The sequence below is a fragment of the Choloepus didactylus genome, chromosome 10 (genome assembly GCF_015220235.1).
Source record: "Choloepus didactylus isolate mChoDid1 chromosome 10, mChoDid1.pri, whole genome shotgun sequence".
In the NCBI taxonomy this organism is placed as follows: Eukaryota; Metazoa; Chordata; class Mammalia; order Pilosa; family Megalonychidae; genus Choloepus; species Choloepus didactylus.
In genome coordinates, this window is record NC_051316.1 from 76,057,497 (window position 1) to 76,071,266 (window position 13,770).

Below are 13,770 nucleotides of genomic sequence, written 5' to 3' on the forward strand. Positions count from 1 at the left end.
GGATATTTCATATAAATGGGATGATACAATATATGGTCTCTTGTGACTGACTTCTTTCATTTAGTGTAAATATTTTTTAGCTTCACCCATGTTGTAGTATGTATAAATAATTAGTTCCTTGCAATTGGCCTACTATCTGTTTTTTTTTAATTTTTTTATTTTTTAAATTCAATATTATTGCGATACATTCATATACCATACTGTTATCCAAAATGTAAAATCATTTGTTCATAGTACCATCATATAGTTGTGCATTCATCACCCCAATCTATTTTTTGAACATTTTCCTTGTACCAGAAAATGAAAATAAGAATAAAAAAAAAGTAAAAAAGAACACCCAAACCATCCCCCCCCACCCTATTTTTCATTTAGTTTTTTTTCCCCATTTTGCTACTCATCCATCCATACACTGGATAAAGGGAGTGTGATCCATAAGGCTTTCACAATCACACTGTTACCTCTTGTAAGCTACATTGCTATACAATCGTCTTCAAGAGTCAAGGCTACTGGGTTGCAGTTTGATAGTTTCAGGTATTTATTTCTAGCTATTCCAATGCATTAAAACCTAAAAAGAGTTATCTATATAGTGCATAAGAATGCCCACCAGAGTGACCTCTCAACTCCATTTGGAATCTCTCATCCATTGAAACTTTATTTTGTTTCATTTTGCATCCCCCTTTTGGTCAAGAAGATGTTCTCAATCTCATGATGACGGGGTCCAGGTTCATACCCCATGTTGCTAGGGAGACTTACATCCCTGGGAGTCAGATCCCATGTAGAGGGGAGGGCAGTGATTTCACCTGCCAAGTTGGTTTAGCTAGAGAGTGAGGGCCACATCTGAGCAATAAAGAGGCACTCGAGGAGACTCTTAGGCACAATTACAAGCACGTTTAGCCTCTCCTTTGCAGTAACAAACTTCGTAAGGGCAAGTCCCATATCATCTGTTTTTATAAAGAAAATTTTATTGTAACACAGCCATGCCAATTTGTTAACAATATGTTGTCTTTGGCTGCTTTCACATCACAAAGAGTTGAGTAGTGGCCATGGAGACTTTATTATCAACAAAACTGAATATGTTTACTAACTGGCCTTTACAGAAAAATATGAGCTAACCGCTGCTTTAGAGTATACTTTTTTTAAAATTTGAAGAAACATACTTTTAAATATTTTCAAATTTTGAAAACAATAAACATATTCCTTTTCAAATGATAGAAATGTTAGAAGAAGAAACATGCACACACAAATAATTCTACACTCAGAGTAAGACAGCAATAGCCTTTTCTCTGTTAGTTTTTAAAAATCAGCACAAATATGAAGGGGAAATACCAACAGTTGTTTTCTCAAAGGCTTTAGCTTTCTAGCTTGACACTTTTCCTTCTTTCCCCATGGTCTTGACTTTGCTACGGGCGGGAATCAGGGAAGGTACTAGAAGGGAAGGGTTGGGTTGAAAATGGGCAACTAACAAGTTTAAGGATTTGGATTTTGTACTTTATTCTTTCAGTTATAAGGGCGCAAAATGTGTGAGTTCTGACTGGGAGAATCTAAGAGAGGTTTACCTCCTCTCCCTCGGCCGTGAGCTTTCAGAGGCCAGCCCCCTCTCGCTGACACTTTATTTTTCACCTTCCGTCTGCACCTCCACCTTCATCCAAATTCAGAAAACGCATGGGGAGAATGAAGGGGAAAATGATCTAAAAATGTCAAAGCACTTTTCTCAGTTTCTACGTGAATAACTAATTAGGCTGAGCAATCTGTTAAATGTTGGAATCACAATCTCCCCATGTCTACAGATATTTCATCTCTTTCCCTGCTGCTCCATACCCCTCACCAGCAACTCCTTATAGGCCTGACGAATAGGATATCAGTATAAAATATCAGTATTGATGCATTGACCTCCACCCCACCAGATCCTCCCATGGACAAGGAACAACATGTAAATCACTGCTGCTCTTGGGGTACCTCTATCCTCCTCATTCTTTACCAAGCATTGGTTATTTTCAACCATGCATCACATTAATTACAAATGTGTTGCAGTTCTCTAAGACCCTACAATCCAAAATAAAATTATTATATTTCAGGAATCCCACTGTACAGGTTTTAGACAAGGAATTCAGATACCATCGCCTTTGTTCATTCCAGAGAATTTTTTTCTTCTTTCAATATTGGCAGCAACATTTTTATTTAGCTGTTGCCTGGAAATTGATTTGGGGGAATCAGATTCACTTAATTTCTCCTCAATGTAAATGTGACCATTTTTAATCACCTTTTTTTTCTTATTCATCTAGTACTTGCAAGCCTTCTAATTTGGTATCTCATGAATCAAATTGAGGATAAGGCTGTTGATCAGCAATAGCGTGAGGTTGATTCCTAAGAAGATCTAGGTTTTTTGTTTGTTTTTATAATAATTATCTTAAAAAGATACTGGGAGACTGACCAGTAAGGTCTGGTCATGATGGTCATTTTAATATTGAGACTGTACCCCCAGGTCAACTGAGGGAGCACAGCATTGTGGGTAGGAGTGTGGGCTCTGAAGTCTGAGAGACCCGAGCTTGACTATGGGCTCTGAGACTCAGTCTTCTCATCTGTAAAATGGTGACAACAATAGCACCCACTTCAAAAGTTTATTGTGTGTTGATAAAACAATGTAATGCTTGTAAAGTTCTTAGCCTAGTGAATGACCTACTAAATAGTGGCTATATTTTATTATTATCACCACAGCTTTATTAAAGATTAGATCTCACAGTGCTATTTTCTTCATTCAGGCATGACAAGGATGACCCCAAAGATAGAGGATTTGCCAGATCACATAGAAGTAAACAGTGGCAAATTTAACCCCATCTGCAAAGCCTCTGGCCAGCCACTACCTGCTAAAGAAGAAATGACTCTGGTAAAGCCAGATGGGACAGTGCTTCATGTAAGAGCCATTCTCATTCTGACCTACTGACACCGCTAGATGCTTGCAGTGTGGTAACCACCCCACTAAAGACTAGATTCCATCCAGGATTTACACCCTCCTGGGTCAGGCTGTTGTTAGCTTTTACAAAACTCCATATCCCTGGGTAGTAGAATAGACTTGCTACAGCCTCAGTGGTTTCACCTGCATGGCTAAGGCTACTGTGCAAGGTTGGGAATATATATCCACGGTAGAATCAGTTTAACTTAGTGCCAGGGATGACACTCATCCTGCACAACTTTCCAGCTATGTGTGGTGAGCAGTGTATGCCAACCCATTCAAGCATCTGCTCCACAATATCCCCATGTCTCTTAATCCCCCATTTCAGAAAGAGTAGGGTGGCCAGGCAGGGGTGTTGCAAGTTAAAACCCACGAATCACCTGGAGATCGGTGCTACTAAGGCATTAATTTGAATGAATGGTCTACTGCTGTCACACTCTTTGGAGCAGCAATTAGGGGAGTATAGAAGGGGAGAGTTCAGGATAATCCATATGACTGTGGGTAGTCAGGTCTAGAATCTGCCCCTGTGTCTCTAATTCAGAAACTAGATCCGCAGAATCCCTTAGGCCTTAATGCATTCCTTAAGTTTCTCCCACCTCTTCAGTTTGCCCTTGTTGCTGGTGCTCACCATTAACCATGGCGGTATCGTGGCAGTTCTTTCCTGAAAGGACTAAGCTACCCTTCCCACAAGTTTCCCTTCTCTTCCCCAATACTCCAAAAGTAGTACAGACAAGAAGCCACTCAAATTCCTTTCTGTCACAAGTACTTCCCAGGAAGCTGAAGTATTTTCATATCTAAAGATTTTGAAATGGTTACCTTTCTCTCAAAGATGACTAAAAATCATTCCCGAAGGCAGGTTGAAGTGACTGTTGTGGGCAGGATATGTAGACTGTGTTATTACTAGTGTCTACACCTCAGATGTTTCTAATTCCACTCAAACAACCCATGAGATAGAAGAAGCCAAGTGATAGCATCCAAAATCTTGTTGGCTTTTTTCACTAGTTAATGGAAGTAACAGCTATCATTTAGCAAGGGTCGACCGTACTATACCAAGCACCTCATGTAACATTTCCTGTGCCTTTTTTGCAAAGGTGGGAACTGGCTGGGTGAGGTTGATTAACTAAGAATTGGTCAAAAGTGGCAGTGCTGGGAAGTGAACTCAGATCCATGTGACTTAGAGTCCCGCTTTTCCCCTACACCACACCCAGCAGTCCCTGGAATACTTTAGGAAGCCACTTTGTCCTCCCACTTAGCTATCTTTGTATTAGATCGGAAAGGAACAAATGTTACCAGGAGCAGTTTAAAAGGAATTCGACTCCTTGCTTGTAGGTGTTTACCCCACACACCAAACCACACAATTACAACTGTAGGCTCCGAGAGGGCTTCAATCCAATACAAACTTTCAGGGCTACTACCTTAGCTTTGGAAATAAGCCAATAATTAAACTAGCATTGTATTTGTCTTCTTAGTCTATTCTAGAAAACTTCTTATTAAACAATGAGAAGGGGTCAGTGTTAGGGGTCTTGGTGTTTATGCCTTCCTAGCAGCTTCTATTTATTTACTTATTATTATTATTATTTTTTTGTATTTGATCTTTCCAGCCAGAAGACTTCAACCATACGGATCATCTCTCAGTGGCCACATTCACCATCCACCGTATCCTCCCTCCTGATTCAGGAGTTTGGGTCTGCAGTGTGAATACAGTTGCTGGGATGGTGGAAAAACCTTTCAACCTTTCTGTTAAAGGTAAGCTCCATTTTCCAGAGTAAGAACTTGTATCCTTGGTGCACTGTGTCTTCCTATCGCTGGGGAAACAGGCTGCTTCTAGTTGGAAACTCTATCCTGACACTGAAATGCCTTTGAGATGTTGTCCAGTATACTAAGACTTTTTTTTTTAAATGAATATGCATGAAAATAGAATTGAAGGATTAAGAATGTGACCTTAGGAATCTCATAAACCTGCGTTCGATTTTGTCCCTAACCCTTAGAAACCTTGTATGTGACCTTAGTCAAATAATTTAACCTCTCTGAGTCTTTCTTTATCTGTAAATGAAGCTTATGTTATTGACCTCTGTAAGGTTATTATGAAGATCAAATGAGGTATTAAATATATAAAAGATTTGAAACTGTGTGGGGCACGAGGTGTCCAGTAGTAATTATATTTCATAAAACATTTAGCTTCGTTATTCTTGTGACTTCCTATCTATTATTGTTGTAAATAATTTGGAGAATTTTTATTTTAAGGAATACTTACTTAATATGAAGCCCAGACTATGCCTAGATATACAATTAACATGAATGATTTTTTTACACAGTCAGGGTTGTCAGTACCCTCCTGCTATGGGTTAGCATTTGGAAATTAAAATTAATCTAAGTGTAGTACATTTGTGGTTTGAGGGGAAGAGATAAAGTGGGGTAAATTCACTTGTCTGGTGTACATAAATACAACAAAGAATTTTAAATTTGGAAGTAACTTGTGAACTCATTTAGACAAACACTCCTAATAGCTCTTTGGTATATATTCTGGGGAAGGCAATAGGCTAATTGCATCACATACTTTATCTTATATTATCTTTTTAAGAACACTGTGCAATAGATATTGCTATCCTCATTTTATCAGTGAAGAAACAGGCTCAGATTTAATTAAGTTGCCTAAGGTAGCATAGCTGGTAAGTGACAAATCTTAGTTTTGAACCTGGGTCTCCTGACTCCAAAGCCGGAACTGTCTCTTTTAGACCATTCTGCTTTCTGATTCTCTTGTGTTACAGATGAAGAAGCAAGATGACCAAAGTTGGTTTGTATTTGGTCCACTTCACTACTTAATTAGGAATCTTTTAGGAGATCCCAGAGGTAATTCTAGAAATGAAATGGATGTAAATCCCCAGAGCATAATCTTTTCTTTTGTAAGGCCAATAGAAACAGTAGCATAAATGCAACCACATAGGTTTGGATTCTTTGCCTTGAGGATCCTTGCAAACCACCTCAGAAACCTTAATATTTTTTGGATTACTATAAAAATCCCAAATCTGTCTGTTTAGGACATTCACGTGATCAAAATAATTTTTACATCTTGTATGTTCTTAGAAGAAAGGAAAGGATATACAGAAGACAAATTATCTTATTTTTAAGCTTTAAAAAACAAATAAACCATGATGCTAACATACAGGAGAGGCATTGGTTCTAATTTTTATTTTTTAATGAAAGACAGCACACAATGAATGGGTAGAAGCATCTCCAGTCCCAAATTTTTGCATATTCACTGATGCCTCTTCATTGTCATATTGACTGATATCCATAAAATGGAAACGGTCATTAAGGAAATTAATCAGGGCCTTTAACTATGGGCAACTTCCTGAACCTCATTCGGTCAATGAACAGAACTTACAGAAGCTCTAGGCCTGTTCTAGCCACTGGGAATACAGAGCAAAACACACCAAAAAACAACAACAACAAAAAAAGCACTCCAATTATGGAGCTTACATTCCCATAGGGAGATGAGCAATGAACAAATAAATTAATAAATAGAGTAGTTTATTAGAATGCTAAGTGCCATGGAGAAAAATGAAGCAGACCTGGGAGATAGAGAATGCTGGGGCAAGGCTGGAGGGGCAGTTGTCATTTAAAATAGGGTGGGAAGGTCTCCCTGAGGAGATGATATTTGAGCAAAGACCTGAAATCCTGGCGAGTTAAGGCACTGAGGCAAAGGGGAAAAATAAAATTACTGAACATAGTATTGTCTCCTGAAACTTGAAAGGCTCTGAATGATCTAACACATGCTCTAAGGGAGGGGATTAAAAAATAGTTCTGAAAGGGTCAGGCTAATGGAGCTACAGAGCTCACTAGAAATTCAGTTGGCAAACATTATTTAGCACCTGGTTGCTGCTGGTGAGTAAAACCTACATGGGCCTTGCACTAATGGAGTTTGCAGTCTAGTGCAATGTTTTCAACCTTTTTAATACTACCACTCCCCCACCTGCTCCTGGAGCCTTTTCAGAAATTTTATTTCAAAACTCGCCACATTCTCACAAAATTTTAATATCATAGATATACAGATGTAGATCTGTTTATGTACTGTGGCTCTTCCACAAACCACTGTAATATTTCATATTTTATCACTGCTCCCTCCCCACTGGAACTAATTTTTGTCTCCATGGGAACAATATCACTCCCATTGAGAATGCATGGTCTAGGGGGAAGACCAATGTTAAATATTCATACAAACTTACAAAGATTAGTAAACTCCAAAGAGCAGCATGAAAGAAAAACATAGGTTCTGCGAAAGCATACAACAGCTGAGCCTAATTGAGGTTCTGAGCTAGCCCCCCTGAAGAAATCACTTCAGAGCTGAGAGTTAAATGATGCATGAGAGTTAACCAGAACAGTGTGAGGAGGAACCTTCTTTGCAGGGGAACAGCGTTTGCAAAGATCCTAAGACAGGAAGGTGCACCGGACGAACTGAAAGGAGCTCGGTGGGCTGGAGGGTGTTGGGTGAGGGGAAGGGGAAGCTAGAGTCGGCAGGGCCTTGGTTGTGCAAGGCCTGGCAAGTCGTGGTAAGAATTTTAGATTTTATCCTAAATGTAATGGGAACCTATTAAAGGATCTTGAGTAGAGGAATGCTCATATTTTAAGAAAGCACTTTGTGGTTTCTCAGTTGGAGGAGCAAGAACAAAGCATGGAGGTCAGAGAGGTGGTGATTGCATTGAATCTAAGCAGAGGTCTCTAAGTGAATATTGATGGAAATATAAAGGCTTTCTCTCACCCTGTAACCCCACCCAAGAACAACAAAATCCCAAAGTCTAAAGATGAATCTAATTGCTGAAATTTTATTTAGTTCTTCCAAAGCCCCTGAATGCCCCAAATGTGATCGACACTGGACATAACTTTGCTGTCATCAACATCAGCTCTGAGCCTTACTTCGGGGATGGACCAATCAAATCCAAGAAGCTTCTATACAAACCTGTTAATCATTATGAGGCCTGGAGGCATATTCAAGGTAAGGTTTGGACTGCAGTGGCCAGGAAAAAAAAATGTTCCCCAAATATGGAAACCCCCTTCTCCTTGACTCAATTGTCTACCCCAAGGGGGTGGTTATAGGAGAGGATTCCATTTCAGAAGTAGAAAGAATGCAGGGAACCCTCAGACTTCTGGGACTAAGTTTTTGGAAGTCACTGGGTGCTAGGGGACACACGCTGGATTGCATCAGGATATCAATATTAATATCAATATCAGTATTTCCTTTCCAGGTGTCTCTGGATCTCTAATGCTGCTTTTAGTTACACTGTCTTGCCTGGTCATGGTGAATGTCTTCTGCCTGTATTGTTTGCCCCATGAATGTGGTAACAGAAAAGTCCAGTGTCTGTTAGAAAGGCAGGGAGATGTAATCTGCCTAAATCCTAGGGGTGGTTGTTGCTGCCATATGGAGTTATTCTTTCTCTCATTTCAAGTCTCACCCTTGCCTTCAGGCTCTTAAATCCCAGAGGAGATTTTTTGAAGAATTTGAAGCTGAAAAACTTGGACTGTGGGAGGGGTGTGTGGGCAGAGAGCTACCTGCTCCTCCCCCAACTTCCTGAAAGAAAAAATAATAAATGAATTGTGGCCAAGTGTCAAAAGTACATGAAAACAGCTAAATATATTTTGAAATACAAATAACAGTTCTGTTTGTTGCAAGATGATGTAAAAATCACAACTTTAAAAAAGAAAACGAAGGAAACTGAGCAATATCAATTGGCCAAGCTGCTTTCGCTGCGCCATCTTGTGGAGAGACCTCCCACTGCCATGGTTATGGGTCATGTGTACCCTCCACCAATAGGATGCCTTTGGTTTTCTAAAAAGGACCCTACCCTCTGTATGTAGATAACCGAGAATGTTCTAGCTGAGCTGGCTGCACTGAATCAAGTATCGCATTATTACTGAGCTCTTCACATTCTGTTGTAGATCCCGTCAAAATCCAGAATCCCAGGGACATGAGACTGATTTTCTGGATTGCTATTTCTGACATCAGTGGCTAGAGTTTATTTAAAAAAGCACAGTGTTGTTTTTTTTTTCATAGATGGTAATAATCCATTATCTCTTTCTACAACTGGGCATTCACCAAGTCGTCTTCTAAGAATTCTTAAACGTGGCCCAATTTTTTTCTTACTGATTAGGAGTTTATCATATGATGACACAAAAATTTAACCTTTCAATATCTATGGAGAAATAGAGGCCGGCTAAAGCAAATAGCTAAAGAAAAAAGAAGAGGCATATACAGTTTATTTCTGGGAACTATTTTCAAGTACTTTAGAATCCATGATATATGATCATTGCAAGTCAGTAATCCAGTCATTACAAACAAACCCTCCAAGAGTTTCTTCTCTTGATGGCTTGATTGAAATCAGTAGATATATTTGAAAACAGTAGAAATTCATCTATTTCATATTATTCTCATTGAGGTTTTTTTGTTTCTCCTGTATCTGTTTGGTATTGCAAGTAGTTGAAGATTTGTGAGATTTTACTTTATAAATGAATAGATAAAAGCACCAGAGCAGAAATGTGTAAGTGGCACAGAGATACATAGATTAATGTATACATTATAACCTGATAATTTCCTTTTAAAAGACTTATTTTTCCAATATTTTAGGAATGGTGATGGAATTGCCTCTGTTTCACTAAGACATTGCATTTTTAAAAACCTAACACTAGTTCACATAACAATAACAACAATCCGAGTTTAAAGAACATAAAAGAATGCCAACTTTCCCTCTTCGCAGTGTCGAATGAGATTGTCACACTCCAGTATTTGGAACCTCGAACAGAATATGAGCTTTGTGTGCAGCTGATCCGGCGCGGAGAGGGTGGGGAAGGGCATCCTGGACCAGTGAGACGTTTCACAACAGCTTCTCTCGGTCAGTTGAAGCCAGCGGGCGTTTGTCCATGAGCTGGGTGGGAGGGGGAGGAAGGGGAAAGAGGAAGGAAGACCAGGAAGGGTGGTGGTGGGTGAGTGGGTGGGTGGGGATGGAGGTGGAAGGAGTTTGCTTTTGAATGGGTGGGGAAAGTGACAGGAAGGCTAGCAACTCCGAGCCAAACGGTTACTTTATTTGGGCGGGACTCCTCCCCTACCCCCTGAAGGAGGGGGTCTGCAGAAATCCGAGGGGACAGAGAAGGAAGCAGATGAGCCTTCAGGAGGGCAGGGACATCCCTTAGGAGATGGGGTTTACTCTGTAGCAACTGGACTGAGCCTTGGCTCCCATATTGTACCACCGGCTTCCTGTTTCCATTTTCAGGGCCCAGGCCAGATTCTTGCCACATACAGAATTTCAGAAATCCTAGTTTATTTATTTTTAAAAATAATTTTTAATTTTTCAAAGTAATTCATGCTCATAGTTAAAACATCAAATAGAGTGAAAGGCTTTTATCTAAAGAACAGGAGTCCCCTGCTTTACTCCCCAACCCCCACCTTCCCAGTTCCCCTCCTGAGAGGCGGCCATTTTTAATTCCATAAGCTCTTTCTCCTATTATTTACCTCTGTGTTTCTCAGTTAACAGTTCTCAAATGTTAGTACCCTTTAAAGTCACCTGGAGGACTTGTTAAACCAAAAATTGCTGGGCCCTGTCCCCAGAGTTTCTGAGTCAGTAGATTTGGGGTGGGGTGGAGCTCAATCATTTGCATTTCTAATGAATTTCCACGGCATCCTGATGCTGCTGGTCCTGGGTCCACACATTTTAAATAGCACATGTAGCAAAAGTTCTTGCTTTATCAATGTGATTCGGTATCCATTTACTTTTGTAATGTATTGATGAAGGAACCCTTGAATTTGTGAAGTCGCCTTGGTGCTATTCTGGGCTCCAGCTTTCTGCTACCCTCATTGTTCCGGTGCCCGCGAGTTAAAGTACGAGACAGACAAGCAGAATTTAAAGAGCCTTTTATTTAGCTGGCCGGCGACTGCCGCCCGTCACTCCGCGCAGGGAGTTCAGTAAGCAGCAGCCGCGACCTGCGTGCGCTGGTGCCTTATATAGACAGAAACCGTATCCTAGAAACACAAGCAAGCTATTCTAACAGAAGCAGAGTTGGCAGTTTAGCTCTTGATCACAAAAAACAATTTCACAAAGAGTTTCAGTTGGACCTGGAGCAGCTATTGATTATTAAAGGGTTACAAAAAGTTTCACTTGGACCCAGAGCAGTTATTGTTAAAAGGGTTACGCTTGGCTGATGCGTGCAACTGCAGCTTTGCCTCCCCTAAACGGTAAAGTTTGCTTCCTTTAACTGGTACAGGCCCACTCTCACTCCCCCTCCTCATGGCCTAATGCCGTTTACACAACACTGTTGCTTTGCAGATGTTTTGGGATTAAAGGAAAGGGACCCCACTTCACTCATAACCTCCTTTGAGATATTGCAGTGCCTTCTTGTAAAGGGCTCTTTTCTGGTTCTTTGACTTGTTCATTGTGAATCATCATTCTGTTTTTATCCTGTGTTCAGTGCTTTACCTTTCAAGTCCACATGTTTAATTCATATTACCGTAGAGGATAGGAATTATCATACTTGCCATTTATAGACTGAAAAGTGGGGTGTCGGAATGGTTTAACAACTTGCCCATGGTGAAGCATCTTATACATATCAAGTCTATAACTTTTAAACCTAGATCTTCAGACTCCATATTCTCTTGTTTCTCTAATTATTATTATGATTTTTACCACGGAACCCAAAGGCACCATTTCCTTGTCCCAACTGATACTCTCTTGTTTCTAGGCCATTCACGTAAGGCAGCAGGATATGGAATGATTTAGTGAGAGAACTAGGAAGAGCTCCCAGCTCTCCTTCTGCAAAGAATGTGTTCCCCTAACAAACTTCCCCCTCCACACCAACCAGCTAGTTTTCATGTGATTGGCAGCATCCTTAGAGAACCAGATGGGACTCAAGAGTTACTCTGGTGCTTCTAGAAGCATTACACAAGGAAGAAATGGCTCCCTTGGAACCCACCGGGTTGTGACTACAAAGAGTAAAACCAGAAAAAAATAGATACGGCTTGATCACTATAAATAAGTTGGTGGATTAAGGGACCTCCATGTCTAGGATCAAAGGGGCCCCTGATGTTTGTCAGGTTATTGCTAAAGGGAAAAGGGCAGTTAATTCTCACTCAGGTTAGTGATGATGAATCAAAACGGGAGGGTCATAACCTGTCTCAGATGGAAAGTATTTATCGAAGAGAACAAACACTTACGGTCCCATATTGCACAGTTTTCAGCCCTCAGAATATGTTCCAGTCAGGATGTATTTAGAGGTCTCTTGGAATATTTCAAAGCAGTTCATAAGGGTGGGTGGGAAGGGAATTCTTGAAGGCTCTTTTCCCATCATTTGAATCTCGCTGATTTTTTTTATTCATCTGGCAGCCGCACTATTTATAAGTTGTTGATTGAGGTGGTGAAGGTCAGGGAGGCCAGAAGGGGAGGGAAGTGAACACTTTCTGAACACGTGGCAGAAGGAGGACAGGGTGGGGCGAGGGTGGGTGGGTAGAGGCCACTTCTCTCCTAGAATGCATTTCTCTCACCATCAAGAATTGGAGCAGTGTTTCTCAACTTTTTTTTCATTATTGTCCCCCTAAGGAATTTTTTAGGACACTTTTGTCCTAATGCCCACTCAGCCCCCTTGAAATTTTAATAACACAGATATACTGGATATCTGTTTATATATTGTGGCCCTTTGGAAACTACTGTAATATCTAAGATTTTCTCACCCCTCAACAACCAATTCCTGCTCCCTTAGGGGAGATAATTCCCCTACTGAGAATGCATGAGTTAGAGGATCCCTATCCTATTTTTTAAGAACTTGCTAACTAGGACTTAAAAAATCAATTTACTATTATTAACAGAATGAAAACATACAGTGCTCCTCTGTCTATTCATCCTCTGTTTATCCTGATACAAAACCTTAGGAAGGAAAGAAGCAAAGAAATGAATGTAAATTGAGCCCCTAATACCTTCCAAGCATTTTCACATCCGTTATCTCATTTATTTCTCCTGACTTTGGAAGATGGGTATTTTTGTTTCAGTTTTACCGACAAACTTGTAGAGGTTATGAATTTGCCCAAAATTACAAAAGTAGAGTGATAATCTCTTGTCTCTTTGACTTCAAAACCTATATTCTTTGCATTCAGCTTTCCCTCTGGTGGCCCAGGTTCATGTAGAGAAATTATGTCCAGGCAGTATGTGGTTGTAGCCAGGAACCTGATGTGGTCAGAGCAGGGCTAGGACTGGTCCAGCTGCCACAGTTGCTAGGAGGAACCCCAGAATTGCTTTAAAATATATTGCTCAAAATGGTAAAATAACCACAAAACGAAACCCTGAACACTCACAATCCCACAACCCAGGCTGAAACTGCTGTTTTCATTTTTATTGGTTTCATTCCCATCTTTGTACAATTGTAGACATGACTTTTACTGAGTTGCAATCACAACTTTTTTTCATAATATAAATATTTTTATTGGGTTTAAATGAAATTTTCTTAATTATTTTAATCCATTGGATGGCTGTATCATAATCTATTAAAGCATTTCCCTATTGCTGAGCATTTAGGTTTCTTCCAGTTTTTTTTTTTTTCTGTTATAAATAAGGTTGTAATGGACATTTTCATGCATATAAACTTTTTTCTTCCTTTGGATTATTTTCTTAGGATAAATCCTTTGTAGTTAGATTATGGAGCCAAAATATATGGTCATTTCTAGGGCTCTTGAAAAATATCCCTAAATTGTTCTCAAAAGGGGTTTTATTCCTGTATTATTATTTTTAATAATTAGAATTATTTTAAAGATTTGCTATTTTGGTGGGGAATAAGCTCTTACTTGGCTC

General features: G+C 39.9%; 1 protein-coding gene across 3 annotated transcripts in view; it reads left to right on the top strand.

Moving 5' to 3' along the window:
- The window catches only part of TEK (TEK receptor tyrosine kinase), a 136,698-nt gene that overhangs the window by 94,504 nt on the left and 28,424 nt on the right, over nt 1-13,770 (top strand). For all 3 annotated transcript variants that reach the window (XM_037798400.1, XM_037798398.1, XM_037798399.1), the window contains exons 8-11: nt 2,760-2,911; nt 4,552-4,696; nt 7,782-7,943; nt 9,700-9,834. In XM_037798400.1, the coding sequence (XP_037654328.1) occupies nt 2,760-2,911; nt 4,552-4,696; nt 7,782-7,943; nt 9,700-9,834 (594 nt within the window). The remainder of the gene's footprint in view (nt 1-2,759; nt 2,912-4,551; nt 4,697-7,781; nt 7,944-9,699; nt 9,835-13,770) is intronic.